This window comes from Haliotis asinina, chromosome 11 (assembly GCF_037392515.1).
Source record: "Haliotis asinina isolate JCU_RB_2024 chromosome 11, JCU_Hal_asi_v2, whole genome shotgun sequence".
In the NCBI taxonomy this organism is placed as follows: Eukaryota; Metazoa; Mollusca; class Gastropoda; order Lepetellida; family Haliotidae; genus Haliotis; species Haliotis asinina.
Window position 1 is genome coordinate 51,697,725 of NC_090290.1, and position 23,644 is coordinate 51,721,368.

General features: G+C 42.1%; 1 protein-coding gene across 2 annotated transcripts; it reads right to left on the minus strand.

Annotated features, from left to right (window-relative positions):
- Positions 1 to 764: 764 nt before the first annotated feature.
- Positions 765 to 16,885, minus strand: LOC137256167 (solute carrier family 23 member 1-like). Of its 2 annotated transcripts, none has more exons than XM_067793872.1 (14): positions 16,671 to 16,885; positions 14,512 to 14,734; positions 13,699 to 13,856; positions 13,155 to 13,252; positions 12,941 to 13,011; positions 12,334 to 12,515; positions 10,975 to 11,095; positions 7,874 to 8,030; positions 6,946 to 7,095; positions 5,515 to 5,618; positions 5,089 to 5,218; positions 3,997 to 4,140; positions 3,009 to 3,104; positions 765 to 2,172 (listed from the first exon to the last, which is right to left on the minus strand). In XM_067793872.1, the coding sequence occupies exons 2-14, from the start codon at positions 14,644 to 14,646 to the stop codon at positions 1,889 to 1,891; spliced, it is 1,830 nt and encodes a 609-aa protein (XP_067649973.1). In that variant the 5' UTR covers positions 14,647 to 14,734; positions 16,671 to 16,885; the 3' UTR covers positions 765 to 1,888. The 2 variants fall into 2 exon arrangements, with proteins under 2 accessions (XP_067649973.1, XP_067649974.1); XM_067793873.1 differs by having other exon boundaries at positions 14,512 to 14,730; positions 16,671 to 16,872.
- Positions 16,886 to 23,644: the final 6,759 nt, after the last annotated feature.

Genomic DNA, 23,644 nt, shown 5'->3' on the forward strand with positions numbered 1-23,644 from the left:
AGGCTGTTCTATATTTAGCTATTTCTATCTTACGAACATAACGTTCCTTTATATGTGGAAACAATCGAGTGTCACTATGAGATGAAAGCTGATTTCTACATATCTGGATATGAATATGCTTTATCTAAATTCTTTTAAAAAGCTTGTCTTACAGGATACACTTTGCAACAGCGAGACATAACCAAACCCATCTTGACACAGTACATCTCTCGGTAAAAGAACCCCTGCTTTACATTCTAGGCTGACAACATACATTTATAACATACAAAACGTATGTATCTGTGATTCTCATAGCTGATAATTTTTAACCATTAATGTAAAATACGTAACATTCTACTAGTATACAAAAGTAGAACACCAAACTCAGCAAATGTAAGACTTAATGGTGTGCACACCAAAACATGAGTCTCATTAACCTATTCAGACAATGACCTACGTTTCGGCCGATCCGAATTTTCTCGCGTGAAAGTGAATTTAGACACCACAAACAGCTAAGGTTACACTGAATTCCAATTCCTTGTTCCCAAGAAAATGGTATTTACAAATTAATTTTAAACTTTAATAACACCGTATTTCCACATTTTATGTCGAGGTTTAGGCAGCATACCCTCATTATAAAATCACAGACTGTTTAAAGAGGTCGTAAAATGATTCACACCTGTTAGGCTGCATAAAAAATAAATATTTCTCGGGCATAATATATTCAAAAGTGACAAGGGCAGTAAGACATTTTTTATAGAAGAAAGTGGCGAGGGAGGAACACATTTTATTCTTTTTTTCTTTTTTTTTTTTTTGTCTCAGAAAAACAGCTTTGGAAGTTTAGCACATGTTAATGAGATGTAGATTCAGTCACTGTCGTTCTAAAAGACACTCTGATAGTGGACAAATGGATGACGCAGCCAGGTCAAAATTATTTTTTTTAATAAAAAAAATTGTTACGCGCACAAATAAAACAGCATTTGTTATAAATATCTTAAATGAATCTGTTCAACAGTGGGTACCTCTATAAAACCCCAGATTTCGCACGCATAGTTCAGAATAGGTATAACAAGTGAATTAAACAATTCTGGTGTATTGTCGACTAACGTGAATTTAGGGTTTAGTACTAATTAGTCTATATAGCTTAAATAATGCCTTGCTCGATTGTTCAGACAATGCTCTTTGCACCCCCGAAACTACCCGGTACGGATTAGAAGTCAACATTAAGATTGTACATGCAATAATATTATGGTCATGTTTCTCACAAAACTGTTGTCTGGTGACAGTATATTGATAACAGCGATTGGTACTGGCATTGATATACCTAGCTTGTCCTAACAGACAGTTCATAATTACCCCTTTCTTTAAGAATCTGTTCTACAGACTTCGCTAACTTAAGAATATTATTTTCAGGCTTACAAACTTACATACTATTCCAAAATATTTAAAGCTATTAACAATTTCCAATTGACTACCTGTGTGATTCCAGATCTCACTCTTGGTCAGTTTGCCAGCCTTTCGAAACACTACAACATTAGATTCATCTACACTGGCGTCAAGATCTGACGTCCCTGTACATACTACGGATAAGAGTAGGAAATCTGGACTTGTGGCAGCTCTCGTCAGATATCTGACGTTGAAATCACATTAATATCTGCTAATACTTAATAATAAACTACGAAACTATCATCACTTGTTCGGGAGAATTACGTTTGACCGCCATTTGTTCCAAAATTAGGTCACATGATATTACAAAAACTGACTTTCACTTCCTGTCTCCACACTCCTTCTGGTTGTTCCTCGGTCTGGGGTCAGACTCCTGGGGTTAATCTCCTCTCCCACCGTGACGGTCAGTTCATAAACATCATACAATACTAGTAAAGAAAAGCAGATTATTCTCAGTCTGAAGCTACATCCGGGTATTGTCTTCCTGGTACCCAGCATTCGCCGCGCCTTCCTGAGACCGATGTTTTTTACGACCTGGACAACACCCACACATCGACGAGGGCGATGAAGCACGCTTGTCCAGGATAAAGTTTGGGCAAATAGGAATGTATTTTGTACACCTGAGTTTGTTGAGATATTTCTGTATGAGCGGCAGGTCATACACAGCCATTGTGTCTCTTGCGTCGCCACCGGAAGAAGACTCGCCAAGCGTCCGCCATTTGAGTATTCCCCTCTCTTCAATTGTGCCTGAAAGACAGAGCAAGCGCCATATTGTAGCTTCGGTCTGTCTGTGTATGTGTATTAAACCTTAGCTGTGGGATAGCGTGATTTACGCCGCTTGTAACAGTATGCACGTCACGTCCAGACTCAACAGAAGTCGCCCACAAATGCAACAAGTATACTGAAGAAAGAGAAGAGTGAGTGAGTTTGGTTTCACGCCGCTTTTAGCAATATTCCAGCGATATCACGGCGGGGGACACCAGAAAATGGGCTTCACACATTGTACCCATGTGGGGAATCGACCCCGGGTCTTGGGTGTGACCCGCGAACGCTTTAACCACTAGGCTACCCCACCGCCCCAAAGAAGAAAGAGAAGAAATGTTGACTCCCCATATTAAGGTTTCACTGAGCTGTCAGTTATATTTCTTAATTCACCTATGTAATTAGCTGAATAATTATTGTATGGCCCCAGTGCAGCTATAATTATTCATAAGTGTTGACGAAATGTACATGTATGTGTATGTTGATGAGTAGTCAAACGGGGAGTAGTCATAATGGGAGTAGTCATAATGGGAAGATACAGGTGGCCTAGTCTACCTGATGGTGATGAAGGGGAGAGAGCTAGTAATTAAACAATACTCGACTGGAACAGGTTGTAGATTAGACGGGTAGTCAACACATTCCAGCAATTGTCTCCTTGATAAAAATAGCGGCCATTCTCACTCATCTTTGTACTCGGTCATTAGTTAGGATCTTTGAAGTAAAAAATTAATCGGAGGCTTATTCTTAAGGTGTACCATCACAATAAAATGCAATAATTTCCATTAACTAAATACACTTAATATTGAGGCTACATGACCTACCTGGAATTGTGTTGTCTAGAAAGGCAGCAACGAACCCGCCCACAAACATGCTGGTCCCCAGCAACACCGAGATGATCTGGTTGGCGATGTCGTTACCTGCAGGAAGAACCAGTTGAGGAGTCAACTAGAAACGCTTGGAGTGGGTGAGACGAGTGTGCGAGTTTGTTGAGAAAACGTGAACGTGTGAGTCATAGAGGATACTGAACTACCTTCAATGTAATACCGAATAAACCAATTTTTATTAATAATTACACGAGTTTGAAAAATATTGTATTTCAAAGAAGCGAGTTTAGTATTCTGCTGATTACTCTCCAACATAATCTGATAGAAACTGTCGACACTTTGAGGACTCTCAGCTTTGCATGAATCAGGCAAGGTCTAATACCATTGCGACAGAAATATATATAGCATTGTGACGTCATACGTCTAGCGGCATTACACTAGTGTGGTATTACCGTCTCCAGTCTCATGTCAGCTTTATGTGGTTTGAATATCCGAAGTGACGGGATAGTTGCTTGAGACGAATATCTTTTCAAGCACTTTATAAATAATCAACAGGTCCTTGTTAATGGCCTAAGGAGACACATTACATCTACATGAACTCAACTGTTAAATCTCTACATCCTGTTGCCTGTTGTTGTTCGATGTCGCCCTGAAAACATCCCAGCTTCAATAGTGGCAGCCTATGAATTATCGACTTTATAATCCGGTGACTGAGATCCCCAATAACCATCTATGCAAATGAGATACGATGACAATAAAATCTGCAAGGTGCGTTCTTATGTTCACAACGTGACATCCGCTGAAAATACTGCAGCTTAACACAATTCAAAAGCGCACTGACAACCCCATGCTGATAGTAATAGTAGTAGTAGTAGTAGTAGTAGTAGTAGTAGTAGTAGTAGTAGGAGGGGCAGCAGCGGCAACAGTAGCAGTAATAGGTCCAGGTAGGCCATAAACCTGAAGGTGGAATCCAAAAGCTACTTACCAGTTTGGATTTGGTCGGAATTTGCCGTGACCCACCGAGGGAAGGAGAGGCCGAAGAAGACAGAAACTCCAAGGATGAAGAGGTTCCGGATGGAGCTGAGGTCAACAAAACTCAGGTTGGAGATTCCAACAGCTGTCACCATACCTGAGGCAGAGGTAAGTCTATCTTAAATGGCAGGCTCTTATACAAGAAGGGGTGAACTAAACTGGACAAAATAGTGAGTGAGTCAGTTTTACAACGCACTCGGCAAAATTCCAGCTACATGGCGGCGGTCTGTAAATAATCGAGTCTGGACCCCACAATCCAGTGATCAACAACATAAACATCGATCTGCGCAATTGGGAACCGATGACATGTGTCAACCAAGTCAGCGAGCCTGACCACCCGATCCCGTTAGTCGTCTCTTACGACAAGCATAGTCGCCTTTTATGGCAAGCATGGGTTGCTGAAGCCTATTCTACTTCGGGACCTTCACGGGACAACAACATAAGTTACGGATATTGGTATTTTTCTGATTAATATTTCACTAGTCTGTCAATGAATGAATAGATCCCTATTCATAATTTTAAAATTTACATGTATCCCTAACTATTTTTGTCCAGTATTTATGGGTACATTGTAGCCTGTTACACGTACACACACAGGTTGTCTGAATAATCACGCGTCCCTAAATCATCTTTAAAATATGGAGAATATTTTCTAGTTTGGTTTAGGTGAAACGGGGTGAATCCCTAAATGATGTTTAAAATATGGAGAATATTTTCTAGTTTGGTTTAGGTGAGACGGGGAGAACTACAAAATAATGTGAATGTCAATATGCATTACATACAGAGTGACGTCTTTGTTTTCTTATACTGTCTTTTCAGTTTACGATAGACGCCCCTTCAACTCTCCCCACCCTTCCAAGACAAAACTACTGACTCCTGGATGACGCCTTGTTCCATCGGCTAAATCCCCAGCGTCAGGCAGGGTAAGAAGTGTTAGCTTTTAACGTCTTTTGGTCTGAAGCAGCCAAGAAATTGAAACGCGTTCTGGCCACTCTTGCCAACTGGGACTGATTATTCCATGGTGATGATTATATAACTCACTTACCAAACATGACGATGAACATTCCACCAACAACAGGGTCAGGGATAGTGACAAAGAGGGCCCCGAACTTGCCTAAACAGCCTAACACTATCATAATGGCGGCCCCGACTTGGATCACCACTCGGCTGCCAACCTGTGGGAGACAACTCTTGTAGTTATGGATTTGGTGTACAGTAATTTCTTTCATGCTGGAAACACATCTTAAGGTAATCTTACCCTTATATTAAGACAGAACAAGAGAGAAAAAAACACGATGGCATTTAGTATCCTACGCCGCAGCGAATATTACCTCTTACTGTTTGTACTGGTGCTTCCCAAATGGTCCATCTCTCTCTCGCTCTCTCTCTCTCTCTCTCTCTCTCACACACACACACACACACACACACACACACACACACACACTTCACTCACTCACACAGACTCTCGAACCTTTGTGATTCCAATGGCCCCTATGTTTTCACTGTAGGAGGTGGTACCTCCCCCCGTGCCCCACAACCCGGCAACCAGGCACGTGATTCCTTCCATCCCGATACCTGCAACAGTGAAGCAGGTGTTGATGATTGCGACTGACGGCGGTACAAGTGTGTGTGGCGATGTAAGATTGTTAAAGGGTAGTCCTGTTTCTGTCTGAAAGCATGCTCAAGATTACCACCCATAGATAAGATATAGAAAACATGACTCTCCCACACTGATTCTTCCTTCATCACATTATACTCCAACAACGTAACAGGATCGACTCATCGCCGGAACATTGGACGCTTTTTGTGGATTTCAGGAAAAAAATAAATATAAAAAATGGAACCGCCTGAGACCACGGGTGGACGAGACACTGTGTTATCAGTCAGCTACTTCAATAATCTCTTAACTATTTTCCGGCGAATTTTGTTTGCAAAAATTAGAAACGCGTTATTGTGGGAAATATACACTGCCTAATTCTATGAATCAGCACCTTACTGCTTATTATGTGATACGTACGCTGCATTATATTTTCTATGAAATTTTGCAAAATATAACAACGGGCACACCTAGGACACGAGAAGATGTTACTATAAACGTATTGTGTAAGCATGCAAGTTTTTATATAAACAAAGTCTACGATCCTCGATATGTCGAGGATATACGTTCCGATAGTGATTCATCTACGGTTCGACCCAATACTTTTATTACCTCCCTTGGATGGCTCTTTATCCAATCAGGTGTCTACGTTGGTAAGTGGGGCGTACCAATCACTTTCGCTTTATTGACTCTGCAGTTTGACTGATTGGCTATTGCGAGAATGCGGAGTCAGCCATGGGAGGTAATGGGATTAGAGCCGTAACATCCAGGGTATAGTGGAAATGTATCGGAACGTATACCCAGTCTACTGGGACGTTACTGTGGTCAAGTAACCAGCTGTGTTCTTCTTTAAAAACCTGAGGTATAAATGTTGCTGACCTGTGAAACAGCTCCATGAAAGGTTTCATGTTTGAATCTGTGTAGGAAGAGTCAGACAGATGCCCTGACAGTCACCAATCCGTATCGAGCAGAATTCTGTCAGCTCAAATCTTTGACGTCTACTTTTCGCAAAGAGTTTAAAAGGCGCCATACCACAACAGTTATTTCCTCAGTAGTACGCCTCTGTCAAGCTTCTACTATGGTTGTGGAAGATTTGCAAGTTTGGATGCACGCATTTTTTTTTTTTTTTTGGGGGGGGGGGAGTTTGGGGGTTTTTTTGTTTGTTTTTTTTTGTTATTATTAGATATTTTGGTTCTTGCTTTAATTTTAGTAAAGACTGACAGAAAGTAATACCATTTGTGTTCCGTTTTAGCAGATTACGAGTCAGTGGGAAAATACGCATCTCTGATTCTTGCAAAATCTCACCTCTACTCACGGCACTACTTGGAGGGGGAGGCGCTCCAGAAAGCCGTGCGCATGCGTAGTAATCTCCAACTGATTCAATCATGGAGGCGAGAAGAGCGGCAAGCATGCCAAACACCCCCGCCACGCTTACAGTCGGAATGCCCCACTGCCCTGTAATTACAAACACTGTTAAGTAAAGTTCTCATCATCTAGATCTTCTTCCGGTATTTATTTTCGTACTAAATAGGTAATTGAATTGGAAGGTTCAAACAAATAGCTCATGGCAACTGGACAAATGTCGTGCATCGATAAGCAAAGAGTAATTGAATGGAATGATTCAAACAGCCAGCTTACATCAACTGGACCAAAATTTAAGAAATTTGTTGTAATCATATTTAGAGTAACCCATGGCTTTTGTTATGTTGTAGCAATTTGTTGACTCCCTCTGGATCGAAGAAAAGGAAAGTGTTTCTCGTTTAAGATAAGCTTTTATTAAAAATTGGGGTTTTTTTTATTACGAGGCAGATTACGTTTAAAGGGTCGGTTCGTTTAGACAGAAAGCCCAACATAATTGTTTCTTTAGTAAACCCTTTTACTCGTTTTTCATTCGTATCTAAGCACTAAGAACTTCACCGTATGTCAATTCGCCTTCTTATGTTTGTGCAAAGTCATCACTAACTTTACCGTTACTAAATAAACTTCCAAATCCATTTGAGAAATTTCCTTCTCACGGTAGAGATTTTGATAAAATGTTAAGTCTCATTTAAAATGTCTGAAATATTGGAGAGGACTATTCCAGCAATACTGGGCATACCAGAAATGGGTTTCACACATTGCACCCATGTGGGACCGAACTCTTTAACCACTAGGCTACTCCGGCCCGCTCACTGTAAACGCTTCTGACGACAGGCATGGGAGGATATGCACCCTGGGTGCTCAAACGTCCTACCTGGGTAGGGAAATCTGAACCAGGTGGCTTTATAGAGTACATTTGTCCGGATGTCCGTGCGGGCCTGGTAGCCCCAGCCCTTGGGGTCATCCGGGAGCGCACCCGTCACAGTAAGGATGACACACAGAATCCAGGCGGTGACGATCGCCATCAGCACCTGGAAAACACGACAAGTCATTACTGATTCCCTGGTAGGGATGAGTGTATGGGGCAAGAGGTTTCCAGGTCCAGGGGTATAGGGTAGTATGTTAGTTTTATTGGTGGAGTGAGTGAGTGAGTTTAGATTTACGCTGCACTCAGCAATATTACAGCTATATGGCGGCGGTCTGTAATCGAGTCTGGACCCCACAATCCAGTGATCAACAACATGAGCATCGATCTGCGCAATTGGGAACCGATGACATGTGTCAACCAAGTCAGCGAGCCTGACCACCCGATCCCGTTAGTCCCCTGTTACGACAAGCTGAGTCGCCTTTTATGGCAAGATGGGTTGCTGAAGGCCTATTCTACCCCGGGACCTTCACGGGTCTTATTGGTGGAGTGTTGCTCCCCTTGTCTGGTAGAAATAGAAAGAGCACAAAGAACATAAGTAATCTTTCCACCAAACTCAAATTATCTATTATGTTGAGTTTAACATCCATTTCTGGTAAAAAGACTTTCCCGCGGTTTTTTTTTTTCATTTTCAAATTTGAGTAAAAATTCTGACTTAAGTCAAACTCAGACTTCAGTTTGTTTTGGGAAATTGGGATCTGATCATATTCCACTGAGTTTGAAAATGGAAGTTTCTCCTACGTCAAGCATGACGTGAAATAATGCTGAACTAATGTAAATAGCATTGAGCATACAAGGTCTGCTCATTCAAAGAACGATAATCTTTCATGGTTGGTCTATTTACTGAGATGATTGCTCGTTCTTTACTATTCAAGCCTGGGGTTGAAAGGTCAGCTACACGTGGTTATAGTTCTTACAACTAAACTGAAGTACAAAAGAAAGTACACACCGACATCTTGGGGATTATTTTCGAAAAAACAACGACGCGGTTGTAAATATTGTAATATTCATTACTGATTTACCAAGAATTTCCCATGCTGAACGCTACATCTTGGAAATTAAAGAAGTTACATGTAATTATTTTGCTCTTGAACACTAAACTAGTATTCATAATCACTTAGAAGCATCACTGTACCATTGCCATAATTTTTCATAACTATTATCGGGATGATTCCCAACAAATTGTGTGCTCGGTCGTAATGTGGTAATATCGTCACCTATTTTCGTGACATGTAATTTCAATTTTTGCTTCAGCACGTTAGATTACAAACTGACATGTTTTCCCTGAGGTTGTATAATGTTGTTGAAGTTAAAAGGATCATTACTATGGATGTGTTTTACCTTTTAAGTCCAGTGTTCTTCGGGAATTGTCCCAAACTGTCCATTGCAAATTCAAGAGTTCGCGGTGTTGTTGCTCCATCGTGATACGTTGCCGCATCACGCACTCGATCACTACTCATGTTTACCTTCTATATTTAACCAATATTTTGGGGGAAAAAGTGTTCAGAAACATGACTTTTCGACATGACAAGTATAACTGTGTTATTCATGCGCATGAATAATTGTTATTTAGCCTTATGGCTATGCTATCACAATGGAACTAGTTTCTTGCTCCTTGTCCATTGCAATTCTATTGTAATTACGGTAAGTTTGTTAAAATCAAACTGAACTTAATATTTGGTCTTAATTTGGTATAAATTATTCTTGCAAACATTTTATTGCAACAGGACACAGTAAGGGTGTTTTCCTGATATTTTTAATGCATTGTATTGTACGATCAGATCACTCGATTGCGTCGAGCGACGTTTTGACATGTTACCGTGACCTGTCACTAGCGTAATGATGTAGGTCGCTTTGATGTTAGTGTCTTGTCCGTTTCTTTTGTATTTACGATTAGATCCTAGTTATGATGAATTCAGTCCTTAAAACCATTTCGGACACTAAACCCATTTCATGGAAACTCTGTGATGGAGTTTTCTACAAAATAACGGCTACAGAAGTGTAACATCAAAGAAAGCCGCCATTACGGTAATATCATAACTTAGACACCAAAACTTCTTGTCCGTTTTCTTAATGTTTGTCTTATGAAATACTTAACTCCGTAATTATTTTCTGTGAGAAAAACGGACTTATATAAATTAATACGGACAACTTAAGATCATCTGGTTAAATATATTTTCATGTATTTACCTTACCTACGTGAGGTCATCATTACCGTCATGTCACGGCATCGGCTCAGTAAACATTTTGCTTGTCCGTTTTGTAATGTTACTGACTATCATAAAACAAATCATACCATAATTTTCCTTGTAAAATTCGGACAAAACGGACATTGAAAGGACAACCTCATGTGCATTTGTATTGTTGTAAATTTGATTTGTTTATTCCCAGTGTAAACAAGCCAGTCATCTACGTGGATTCTGATTGGCTAATATCTAGTCACATGACATGTCAGGAATCTATATAAGCTCGGCGCGAATTTCGAACAGGGACTTGATCAGACCTCCTCAGAGGCACTACTTGTGTAATAGCTGATCTTGTCGACACCTTTAGGCCCAAACACAAATTCATAGAATATTAAAAGGACTAAACAGGAATATTTATATAGGTGAATACACTATTATACATATCATTCTCCTTGGGAAATTCAATTGCTAATATAGGAGATTATTTTACTTGCATTATTGGTCCATAGAAGTAGGTCTTTATGCTGATCACTGAGTCTTATTAGGAATCCTGACATGTCATACCTCTGATATCAAGTGCAAGCATACTGTAAGAAAAGACCACTTCTGAATATTTATTAAAAGTTTACATTTGTTGTTAAATCCTGACTTGGTCTCTCATTCACTGATGCCCCAAGCTCGGGGGTGTTACAATATTTTGAAACTTGTTTTGACTGGGAGTTACAAGCTCCCCATGTGTGTATCCTGAATCGCCACAGATGCATGGGTGGAGGTCATCTTTCAATATTACACAGAAGACAGACAGTTACACGGTGAGGAAGAGGCGAATACTTGTGACTGATAGTAACAGGACGAGATACATACAGGAAATAGGTTGAAGATCGGCAAGCTGGTCCGAGAGCATCCATCTTGGCGGGAGTATGTAACACAAGGTACGCGGACATTCCTCAGATACTGGGAAAATACCGCGATCAGGGCGACCGTCCTAGAATACATGGTTCATAAGACATGCGTGGGTTACATCTCATGTTATATACCGATGAGAGTCAACGTGGATCAAGGATCATATTCTAAAACAAGCTCACTGTAGAGTACTGAGGTGATCACTGTGTTAAACTGTTAAGCTGGGAAATGGTTAACGTTAAACCAGGAAGGATCACTGTGTTAAACCCGGAAGTGATCATTCGTAAACCCGGAAGTGATCACTGTGTTAATCCTTGATCATTGTATCACTCATTCACTCATTGCCATGTTAAGATTTGTAAAAGTCATATAGCAAGCATTGTTACTAAGGTGACATAATCCCCCTCTGCAAATATTCAAATCAAACTTTAAAAGTACTGAAAGTTTAAGATGATGATAAATGTCAACAAAAACATAAATGTCAACCTCTCTTGATATCTTGTTCTGTACTTGTTCACACACATATATTCAAGATCTATAAATGTAAAAGTGTAGGAAATATACCAAAATTGAACTAATAAAAGTGCTTATTGAAAAACATTCAAGGGAAGTCTTGATAGTCTGCGAGGAGAATCCAGAACACTGCCCATGAGATATCTCGCTTAGAAGTCCGGAATACATGTTGACATCTTCATGTCGTCACAGTGAGGTTGAAGGCTATGTGAAGGTCTCTAGAACTAGCTGACTGAAAAAATCCAGTGAATGGTTCTTCGGCACCTCGCCGACAAGCCCAACATGCAGTGTTACGTGATGAAATCTTTAAAGTGTTGCCATGAACTTTGAAATTATGTGAATGTCCCCAAAATCGACTGGACCTTGTTCTTTCACTGGATGAAGCTTAATGTTGAATAGTAAGAAATCCAGGGAACGGTTCTTGAGATAGCTTAACGTGCAGTTAACATACTGAAATGTTCAAGGTGAAGGTCACCAAAATCGACTGGGTCCTTTCTTATACTGTGATGAGCCTAGGTACCAAATATGAAAAGAATTTATTCGATGGTTCTTATAGTATTTCTACGTACCGACGGACGGACGGACGGAGCCTAATATTTTATCATCTGCTTCGCGCTAAACGAGCGACAGGGGGTACTAAATACGCATAAGACTTATAGAGGCTATCAGGCATCACAACGTTCTGCAAATGAAACTAAACTTTACATATTAAGCTTTGTGCAAGCATGATGATTTCAGTTCTAGTAATTAGGTAACGCCGTCTACATCTATACAAGGGTGAGACAATAGTCAGTTGTTTTTACTCACGTCAGTGCGATCCACCACTGGCTGCTTGCCTTGTCCGATGCCGCCTCAAACAAGGACAGGCCAATGAGAGCGATGGTGGGTGTGATCGTCAGTGGGCCAATGAAATTCATCAAGAATCCTACCAATCCACTGAAGCCAATCACAACTTGAAATAGCGACGACACTAGTAGGGCACCTTGTACCTTGAAATAAACACGCATTTTTATATTAAAGGCACTATTTCACACCATAATTCTCTAAAAAATACAGTTGTCTCAATAATTCAAACTATCATCCCTCAGGGAAGCTGACGTATGATTTAGTCTAAAACAAAATTACGTGTTTAGAGGACAATATTTAATCAAAAAGTTGGAATAAATTAATGTAACGTTGCATTAAATCAACTCTCGTCTATCGCGCCCTCAACCGGCGCCACTGACGATAAAGTTGAGGGGGCGGATTCGAAAGTGTGTGTGTGTGTGTGTTGGGGGGTGGGGGTGGGGTGTCTTCATAGAGCATTTTCCCCTACCTTTGGACTTCATTTGTCCAGAATCTGAATAAGTTCAGTACCGGTAGAATAGCAAGGAGTGATTGTCCAAATTACCTATTGAAAAATTAGGATATGTACCTCAGCAAGACGGGCCTGCCACATCCCTCTGTGTTCCTCGCTGCCCAGTTCCGGTAGACTGGTTTTGTTCACTGAAACATGGCAATAGTATGTGTGGTCTTGTTAGTAGCTGCAGGGATATTCTACAACGTTAGAGTCTCCCTGGGAGCTGTCGCGCTGTTTCAGCTTTCAGCTGTTTCAGCATTAGAGTCGTATGAGGCAGACGTCAGCTCACCTGATGCATCAGTATAGGGACACTGCCACTGGCGGATGGACATGAGTGAGATGACCGGCGTGATGAAGGAATAGCTGATGCTTTGAATGATGGGGAGTCTGCAACAGAGTCAATATAGCTTTTACGTCGCCGATTCCAGCAATATCACCGTGAGGAAAGAGGAGAGAGAAAGAGAGAGAGAGAAAGAGAGACAGAGAGAGACAAAGAGTCTCATCACCCTGACAAAACCCTTAGCCAGTACCCTCATCACCACACCAGCAAACCCCACCCGATACGTTCTTCCCAGTTACATTCCCCAACACCCTCATAAACCCACTAACAACCAAACCTAGTACCGTCTCCACCCCACCAACAACCTTCCCTTATCACTCAACCAACATCCTCATCCTGACCCAACCTCATCTCACCAACAACCTCACCCTGTATCCCCATCTTACCACCAAGAACCTCATCCTGTACCATCACCTCTTTTCACAGAAAGCTCATCCAGTACCCTGAACACCCCATTGACAACCACCCCTCAGTTACCTCACCCAGTACCCACCTCACCCCCAGCGTTGTTTGCAACAGCGTTGAGATGCCAGACACGAAGATGACAGTGCCGATGAGCTCGCTGAGCCCGACGGAGTCCCCTGCGAGACACAGGAAAGGGGCCATCAGGATGGGGTAAGAGAACGTAGCGCCGAACGCTGTCAGGAATTGCTGAAAATACACCCATACGTCAGAATTGTATAACCGTTCACGTGAACCAACAATGGACTTGGTGACATTGTTTGCTCGCATTTTGTTTGCACAAACGAGCCTTTCATGCCACCCACTGTTGCATTTAATGCTTTAAAGCACCCGTGCCCCTGCATTTGCCGGTTGCCTGACAATCTTTGAACAGTTGCATTTGGTGAAGACTCATATTGATTCACCTTGAACAGGCTGTCATAGACCAACTTCCTTCTTGCGAGAGAAGTCATCCATGGTATACGGTGTTTGTGTTAGTGGTGACTTTAAACTGAGATGTGTACTTATTCTGGTTTAGATTGGAAAGCAGTAACTTCACAGTTTTGTTTCTGAGAAAAGCCAAGAAGATAACCAATCGGTACCAGTCACGTAACCTCCACCGCCAGTCCGATGTGTTGTCACCGAGTTACAGCCATGATGAGAGACACACCTTAACACCACAAGGGTTGAACTTTCCCCTTTTTCTCTCTCCGGGTTTGTTAGCACCAAAACCATTCCTGATCCTTTTGTAAAGTTTCTTAGCGTCTAGGAAATGCATAACTTCGGACATTCCTGATATAACTGAAGCACGATGCTTAACTCGCTCACTCACAGCCATACGTCAAAACATGTATCACTCACTCACCTGAAAGCCGAGGAGAATACACAGATACCATGGTGGAACTTCGGACACAGTGTACAAGATGTTCTTCTTCCCTTCAGTTCTCTCATCCTCGCCAGATGGCGCGGCAGTGTCCTTCTCCACATCAACAGACGACATTTCTACTTCTGGCACAAGCAAACCGGTTTAAATGTCCCGGTAACGAACACGATTGTTCCGTCAGGATCCTGGATCGGCGTCCTTCTGTCTGAAACAAAGGAATGCTTATTACTAAAAAAGTTACTTCAAACTTTAAGGTGATCGGCCTACAAAGGTGAGGCGTAACGCCTACAGCGAACCATAGACCGGGTAGACACAGTAGACGACTAGTCATATGTATGCATCAACGATCGTTCCTTACTGGGAGCTAAGCCTTAAAGTAGCAATAGCCTTGTACTAGCAGTCATGTGTCTTGGGTTTTTTTGTTTGGTTTGGTTTGGTTTGGGGTTTTTTGGTTTTGTTTTTTTCTGCATGTGACCTTTGACAATCTTACATAACCTGAAATGAGAAAATACGACTGTTGTATATACGTCAGCCAAATTAATTTTTAAATACAATGGATTATTGTCAGTTAGGATTTACAGGGGTCGCAACCTTCAGTAACAAAGTGTCTGTTGATCAATCACAAATCATTCCCCACTTCACGGGACAATACACCCACGAGTCTCCAGCAAGTCACAAATACGTCGTCTGTGTATTCACAGCGCTGTTGGGACCACCGAACCGTGTCGGGCTGCCACATCAGGTTCTACAACACCCAGAGGCATGTCAGTCAGCTGGAGTGTGACTGTGAAGAGTCAGTGTACCTCGCTTATGCTGACATATGCTGTTGGTTGTCTAACATTGTCTGGATAAACGAATAAACAATGAAAGGATGTTCTGATACCTAGTTCCACGTTACTTTCACTACCCAAATTCTATGGTCGCTGCATACATATCTATTATATAATGCGTAAAGTTATTCGAGTATTACACATTGTGAAAAACTGTTTCCACGACATCCTTTTTCATAGTTTCTCCATCCACAGTTCTATCGTGTGAACGTTATGTCGACAGTTACAGTCCAGGTAGAACAAAGACAACAAGTCAAATTATCATATTTAACAAGTCAAATTATGAAAGATATTATATTCTCTGTCAGCCACGGTTCGTTAGACGGGAGCAGCGGGTTGTTGTTTGTTGTTTCACGTCGCACTCACCAACATTCCAGTTACATGGCAGCGGTTTTTAAATAATCGAGTCTGGACTAGACAATCCAGTGGCCAGTCATCGTTGACGCAAAATATCGATGAGGTCACGATATCACCGAAATGATCAACAATACTGAAGAAAGTTTACATGAAACTAATAAAAATATTCAAACGGCAACCAAGATGGAAAACGAATGCGTTTTACAAACAGTAGTTAGATTATTCTATTAACATTGCCATCACGCCTCCATGATGTCAGATGAAGGGTTATGGAGGAGCCTCATCGGTATCCAGTAATTGCCGCAGAGTACAATGTGCTTGTCTCTTGTCTGAATCGACTTTACAGGGGAGTAATCTATGGGGTGCTTACGTTGTATCACGTAAATATCATCAGAGAGACGATGCGTCAAGATATATGAAGTCCGTATAAACGCGGATCATTCCCGATTTAACTATACAAGTCAGAATATGCATGCATGCATGTACACGTTTATCTGTACGTACGGGCTGTTGTTGGCCAGTATGTATACAAATGTCATACTAACCCTCTAAGTCATTTCACGAAGTCACTGATTTCACGATCTGACTAACATATATATGTCCTGGGCGGTGTGTTTAAATGTATATGGATCAGTATATTTTAGCTTTTCATCATGTAAGTAACCTCTGCTCATTTCATCAGTAATGTGCATCATGATAACCGTCTTGAATCTGGTGACCTTTAACCCCCACAAAAGGGCAACCATAACCAGTGCGGCTTGAGACCTCATCCATTGTCTCGTACATTCACCCACAGGCGGTCAAGGCTGGCAAACAAGATGCGTGATAAATGGGCACCGTGACATAAACAGAGAGCAAAGCACACATATGTGAAAGCTAAACAAGGACAAATTATCAATGTGTGGACAACAGCTAGGTAGAACCAGGAAATCTCTATGAAAGAACAAGTCTGACCTGTCGCCAGCTTGGTGTCAGTAGTGTGTCGATACTGGGCTTATGTATTCCGACCTGTCAGTCAGGTACAGCGTGCAGGAGACTGATTATAACCACTGTGTCGAAGGGTTCACTGTAAGGTGTGGTGAAAGTGTTGACCACAGCGTCGCGGCTCTCGCAAAAATCCTGTTACTCTACACTGGGATGGACGGCTAGTCAGTACAGGGTATATTGTTGACGAGGTAGGACAGGTAATATACACTGTCATATTTTATCTCTTCGTCAGCACCTATACGCTCAGGTGTGTTCAGTGCAGGTATTTTTTTTCTAATTAATCATGTTTATTATGATTCCTACCAGCAATCCACAGGTGTATAGAAATGTTGATTTCCGCCATGTCAACTCACCTTCCCTCCCCTCAAGTAAATGGGTCTCTTATCCAGCGGTATGTCTGGGCCTGTTTAAAAAAGTGTTTTTAACGGAATGTTATCAATATGACCCAATGTTACTGTGCAGTAATGACTCACATATATACGTTAACAACAGAAATACTTGTTATATATACATGGGTGTTGCCTTGATCACTAAAACCACCACACATAGGCCGTGTCTGTGGTGAAGTGGATGCAATCTATGTCCGCAGAGCGACAAGTTATTGGTTTGATCATCAAAACAGGTTAACAAAACATGTTACAGGATCAAGTCTTTGAAGGCCATTTAGAAGTGAAATGCATAAGAATGAGGATTTTATGGATATCAACTTCTTTATATGAGATGATCTTTATACTGATGAAGGAGTAAACATTAACTCCGAAACGTTGTGTTCTCATATAAAGAAGTTGATATCCATAAAATCCTCATTGTTATGTTACAGGATGGTACTTGTTGTTACCTTGCTTTGTGCAAGGAATGGAACAACAGGAGTCCATATACTGTGCCTGCTAAATACTTTGTATCTTAGTGTGTTGGAAAAACCACACATCAGGGCGCCCATACTCACACAAATACCAGAGACCATATAATAGACTATTATAGACTATTGTGTGGTCTCTGCAAATACGTATCAAGTATCTGTGGTCGTTTAAGATTTCATTATTTAAAAGGGGCGCTGATGTGGAGCAATTTCCGTAAGATAACGAAACACACACATATACACAACGAAACACCTTGGTAGAAGACGTCGACCTAGTCACAAACGCTCTCTAAACATTTCTCAATAAATGAATCTAGATGTAACATAACACAAGCGTAGCAGAACGCGGGCAGTTTGGCCTAGCTACTATACATATGCAGACTCGCGAGGTCAAATGGCACAAGCGGCAGGTCGAGGTAACTTTACTGAATAGGGGAGCAGAGAATGTTAAAAATGGTGCTTTCGTGCGAAGCATGCATACATAGGAAACATTAAACCATCTGTAGCTTCCTTTTTTTTAAAGAAAGTTAGGACATTGCCGATAATTTGTCGACACTGAGACGTCAAACGGCAACCTTGTCTCGGCTGTTCGGATATGTTAAAAATCACCCCTTCACAATAATAGACCCAGTAGTATAGGGAATGGGGGTTTTAAAACACTTTCAAGAAATGTCTCTACAACGCCTTATTTACTAAATAAGACGTTGGTGGGCCCCTTAGCTCTTGCTACTATTACCCCTACTACAAAAGAGTTGGCGGTAATTACTGTGCCTTGGTAGGAGGTAATACTGTGCCGTACGGTACGATCAATAATTCTTCTCTTACAAACCCCCTACCCGGCCCATCCCTCAAGTAGTATAAGTTGGGTTCGTCGGCTTTCATATCCACTTTATCTATGTTGTAAGTTTTGACTGACCATATAGGATCGGTGGCCCGCTTACGGCTATCACCCTCGTGTTCCCCTATGTCATGTTTATATCGATGAAACAGTTTAATGTGAACCGCCTACGATCACTTTGGTATTCGTAATAAAGGCTTGCTGGGCTTTTTGTATCCCCTGTTCTATGTACTTTTTTTTCTCGTCCTCGCTGATAGCAGACTTACGAGACTTGGATCGAATATCTTGTTTCATTCCGTTATATTTTTTGAGTTCAGAGAGGATTGAACGAAACTCCTCTTCTGAGATCTTACTGTCAGAGAGTGCCGTGGAAATTCGCTCACTCACTGTGTTCAGCTTTGCTTCGGCCAGAACCCTGATCTCGTCGTGTTTCAATGCCTTACGATTAAGCCTGCGTGATACTAACTTAAGCGCCAACCCTGCCAACCCTGCCACCCCTGCCGTTATTTCAATACCTAGCACTATAGGTGCAGCCACGATGGTAGCTAACAACCCAACGCCTGCCGCACCTAGTCCCATGCTGGTTGCCATAAGGGTAGTGTCAGCCCCGTCCACGATATTGAAAGCTCTATTGTACTTTTTACATAGTGCTTTCCGCGTGTCACGGTCTTGTTCTAGTTGACGTTTCACATCACATAACTGCCTCAAGCGGAACCCATCTACGGTTTCCAGCGTCTTCGCTACTTCCTCTACGACTGGGTACAGACCCATCTATAATATATATTTTGAAAAATATTTTAATTGGGTTTCAGTTAATATTTCACGAATGAATTTGAAGCCTACAAGGGATAGATTATGATTAATGATAATAGGTGAGAGGCCAATAGACTTTTCTGTTGTAATAAAAAACCCAGGGAGGCTTATTAAGCGGTTTATAGGACCCGTGGTATCCCGTTGTATAACAATACGGCAATATTGACCTGCGTGTTCGTTATACCAGTGTATTTTCAACCCGGGTAAAATTTGGCGTCCTTTCGAGGAGTTTTCCTGGTTAAAATACGTAAGGACGACTTCTATGATGATTGTGTAGAGGTTGTTTATTTGATCAAGATGCTCCTTGGGTAAAAAAAACTTACTGCTAAATGTTAATTTACTTTCTGTGCCAGAACTTAATCCACTTTTTTCTCCAATATGAGAATCTATCGAGACTGTTGCTTTATTCTCCGTAATGAAATCCCCGGGCCAGAGATTAGAGATTAACCCCCACTTTTCTTCTTTTAATGTGATATAAGGTGAGGTGAGTGTTAAGTTGATCAGCCATTTGGGCTCTTTTAAATCTGATAACGGCACCCGTCTGTACACGTTGTCTTTGAAGTGCAGGATGTATAATTCATCTTCCTCACCAGGCTGATCGAATCCCTCCGTGTCTCCTAGGTCGTTAAGCGTAGTGTTGGGATGATGACTGGTCATTATTATACTATTACGATATAATTTCCAACTGGTTTTCTGATAATAATTCATGGGTTAACTTCATACCTATGAAGTGTATGTTGTCAGGCAGGAAGATATTGGTTAGTGATATCTTATTTTCCACGATCACGTTGACCCCCTGCAGACTGGTCTTGGAGTCGACACCTATCCGCACGTAAACATTGCAAACTTGAACTGGGGGTGTGGGGGATTCCCCCAAGCGAGAGAAACTGGTGGCGTTGGCTGTTGGCGGCAAAGCCAAACATTACTTTGGAGACTACACCCCGGATAAAATTCACAAAATGTCAGCCGAAGAAATCGATAAGCTGTACGCTAGATACGAGTCCCGGCTCGGAGCAGAAATGACAAAGACAATAGGATCGGCTATGACCCAGATATACACCGGTATTGTATCACACTTCCTTCCCATTCCACCAGAGCGCCGACTTTACCTGTGGGAGGACCTAGATAAAGACCCTTTTATCGAACACGCCGTGAGCTCTATCAGCTGCGGGCTGTACCACAAATATGGTATGTTGTTGGCTCCAGTGACGGCGGCGATTATCACAGCAAAGCATTGTCAATTTGAGAGAAAGAATAATAATAATAGTATAGATGGATACTGCACAGGAAACCCCAGTGGACACAGTGATGGAGGAGACCCCACCCCCAACAGTGACGGTGGAAACCCCTTCAACAGTAACCAGGCAGAAGAATCCTAAGAGAGTAGCTGCCGGTAAAAAACGGTGGTGTAACCAACATAAAGTGACCGACCCCCGACTGTTGTTGGCTGTAGGCGTAACTGCTGCCGTGGTTATAACATGGTTATACGTGGGGGTACCCTCCCACAGTGAGCCACCACCCAACAGTGAGGTAACCCCCAACAGTGGGGGTGTGGGGGTATCCCCCACTATTGACCCGCATATCATGTTATAATTTAAAATATTTTATATCATATACATAATGTCTGAGGGGAAAACGTTCGTCAACGACGCATACCACGCCACAGTGGTCGCCAGTCTAGCCGTAGGGTACGCTCGGTTGACTAAAATGGTGCTTAAACAACCAACTATCAAGCTAGATTTCAACCTGCAGGATATGGGTATGCTCATAATGAACCTTGGTATGGCGATGGCCACAAAAGACATCCTAGTAAAACAAGGAATAATACCTGATAATATAATGAAATAAATATAGGGATGGCAATGATAGCTATGATGGTCGGTGGGGCGTTAGTGAATGCCCTGGCATTTTCCGGGAGTAATTTCCTCTTCTCGAAACTACGAGATGATCACGCGGCTGAAATACAGGAAGAAAGGAAGCGGCACGATCTCGCTACTGAGAAATTACAAAGAGCACAGGCCGAGTACGCTAAAAAACGCCTCCAGAGGATCGATTTTATTAACGAACAACTCACGCGTGAAAACCATGCCGTTCAAACATTCAATGATGTCGATGAAGAAATGAAAGAATACTACCTACTAACTGGTAAACAATTGGAACCGCTCAATAAACCCACACTCGCTCAGTACTACACACCATCCAAGGGACAAATGAATCGTGAACTGGGCTTCATAGTGTTGGGTATAGCAGCTACTGCGTTGGTTGCGAAGCAATTAAATTAAAATACCTATATAAGTAAACATGAGACCCGCTCCATACCGATGCGAATACATACTTATGGGGAAGACCGAGGCCTGTGGTAGGAAATGCAGGAATCAGGGGTTCTGTTGTTTCCATATGGGAAGTCCTAACTACACGTGTTCTGTGTGTGGTATCGGGGTTAAAGGACACTACTGTCTATGTAAAGCTCACGGAGCGAACGTAGTCAGACATCAACTCATCTACGAGAATAAAAAAGGCTACATAAAAGAACGTAGGCGACTGCTCAAGATAGACTCCAGTGTGTGAAAGGGTTACCTCCCCTTACTGTGAACCAATTAGACATTAGTTCTCTTAGGTGTAAACACGATGTCTACTGTACGCGAGCTGAAGAGGGTCGCAAAACAGAGAGGTGTCATCGGGTATTCTCGAATGCGGAAGTCAGCATTGTTGAGATTACTAGGTTTAGAAGCCCCTCCTACGGTAAAACAATTAAAAGCTCAAGCAAAACAGCTTGGACACACGGGTTATTCAAACCTGGGGAGAGCCGGGTTAACCGCATTGTTATCACATGCCCCCGTAGCACGTCCCACTGTAAAACAATTGAAAGCCGAGGCACATGATTTGGGTTTAGGCGGGTATTCCCGTATGAGGAAACCACAGCTTTTAGAATTATTATGACAGAATAGAGCTATTGACCTACAGTTCGTGCGCACTGAGCACGCCGTAGGCAATTATTTGAGAGGTTGGCGCATGCGCGTTGATAGAAACATAGACATTACAGATATCAAGCCTCTGATAGCTGATAAGGTCAACCAGGAACTAAATAACCTAGGAAGTATCAAGTTTCAGATCACAGTGAAAATGTCGCTCGATAAGCAGGTTGGGAGTACCACTGAATATGTTCAGCCTTACTTCCGAGGTAAACAAGAGGTCGTCACACATGCAGAGACCATTGACGCATCAATCGATACCAGTTTTCAGCAGATACGAGAATACCTAGAACGCTACACACACTTGGGGTCCGGGTGGGCTGTAGATAAAATCGATAATGTCTATCTAGACATAGCTAACTACGTGCCGTTCAGAAGCGGGTCATACCTAGCCTTGCCTCCCTACTATAGGAACAAACATGCCATAGTAAACGTTAAGAATAGAGGAAACGATTGCCTGAGGTTAGCTATCAGGTCAGCCTTATTTCCAGCTGACACTAATCCAAACAGGCCTTCTAATTATCCTCAGGATGATGGGCTCAACTGGGATGGTATAGATGAACCCACCCCAATATCCCAGATCACTAAAGTAGAAAAACAGAATAATCTGGCTATAAATGTCTTTGGGCACGAAGGTAACACAACAATAATACACAGGGTCAGCCCGGTGAAGGATCGCCAAGTTATCAATATATTCATGATCCAGCGAGGTGAAAAGTATCACTACACGTGGATAAAACACTTTAGCAGGCTGTTGTATGACCAATCGGCACACAGAGAAAAGACCCACTTCTGTGAACGATGCCTACATGGCTTCACCCGAGCTGATTTATTAGAATCCCACCGGGATGATTGTCAAGGTGTGGGGCAGACGGCCATACGAGTCGACATGCCTAAGGAAGTTGAAAATATCCTAAAATTCAGTAACCACAAGAACCAAATGTCTGTGCCTTATATCATATACGCCGACTTCGAAGCCTTAGTGGCTGCCGCCGGCGAGGCTCCCAGTGGTAGCTTCACCCACAAGACACAAGAGCATAAAGCCTGTTCGTTTGGATACATTGTCGTCCGTTGTGACGGGGAAACGAAAGCTCCGGTAGTGTATAGGGGCCCTGACGCGTCTGAAAGGTTTCTAAAGTGTTTGCAGGAGGAAGAAAAAATTATTAGGAATGCAATGTATAGAATCGCTCCCATGCGTATGACCCGAGTCGACAGGCTAGCTCACGCTAGTAGCACTAACTGTCACGTGTGCGACTCACCACTTAACGGTGATTCGGTGAGAGATCACTGCCACATAACTGGTAAGTATAGAGGCGCCGCTCACAGCGCGTGCAACCTCAAGCTTAAAATCAACCCTAAGACAATAAACATCCCCGTTGTCTTTCACAACTTGAGAGGGTACGACTCACACTTGATCATGCAGGCCATCGCGAAAATCGATGGTAATATAACGTGCATC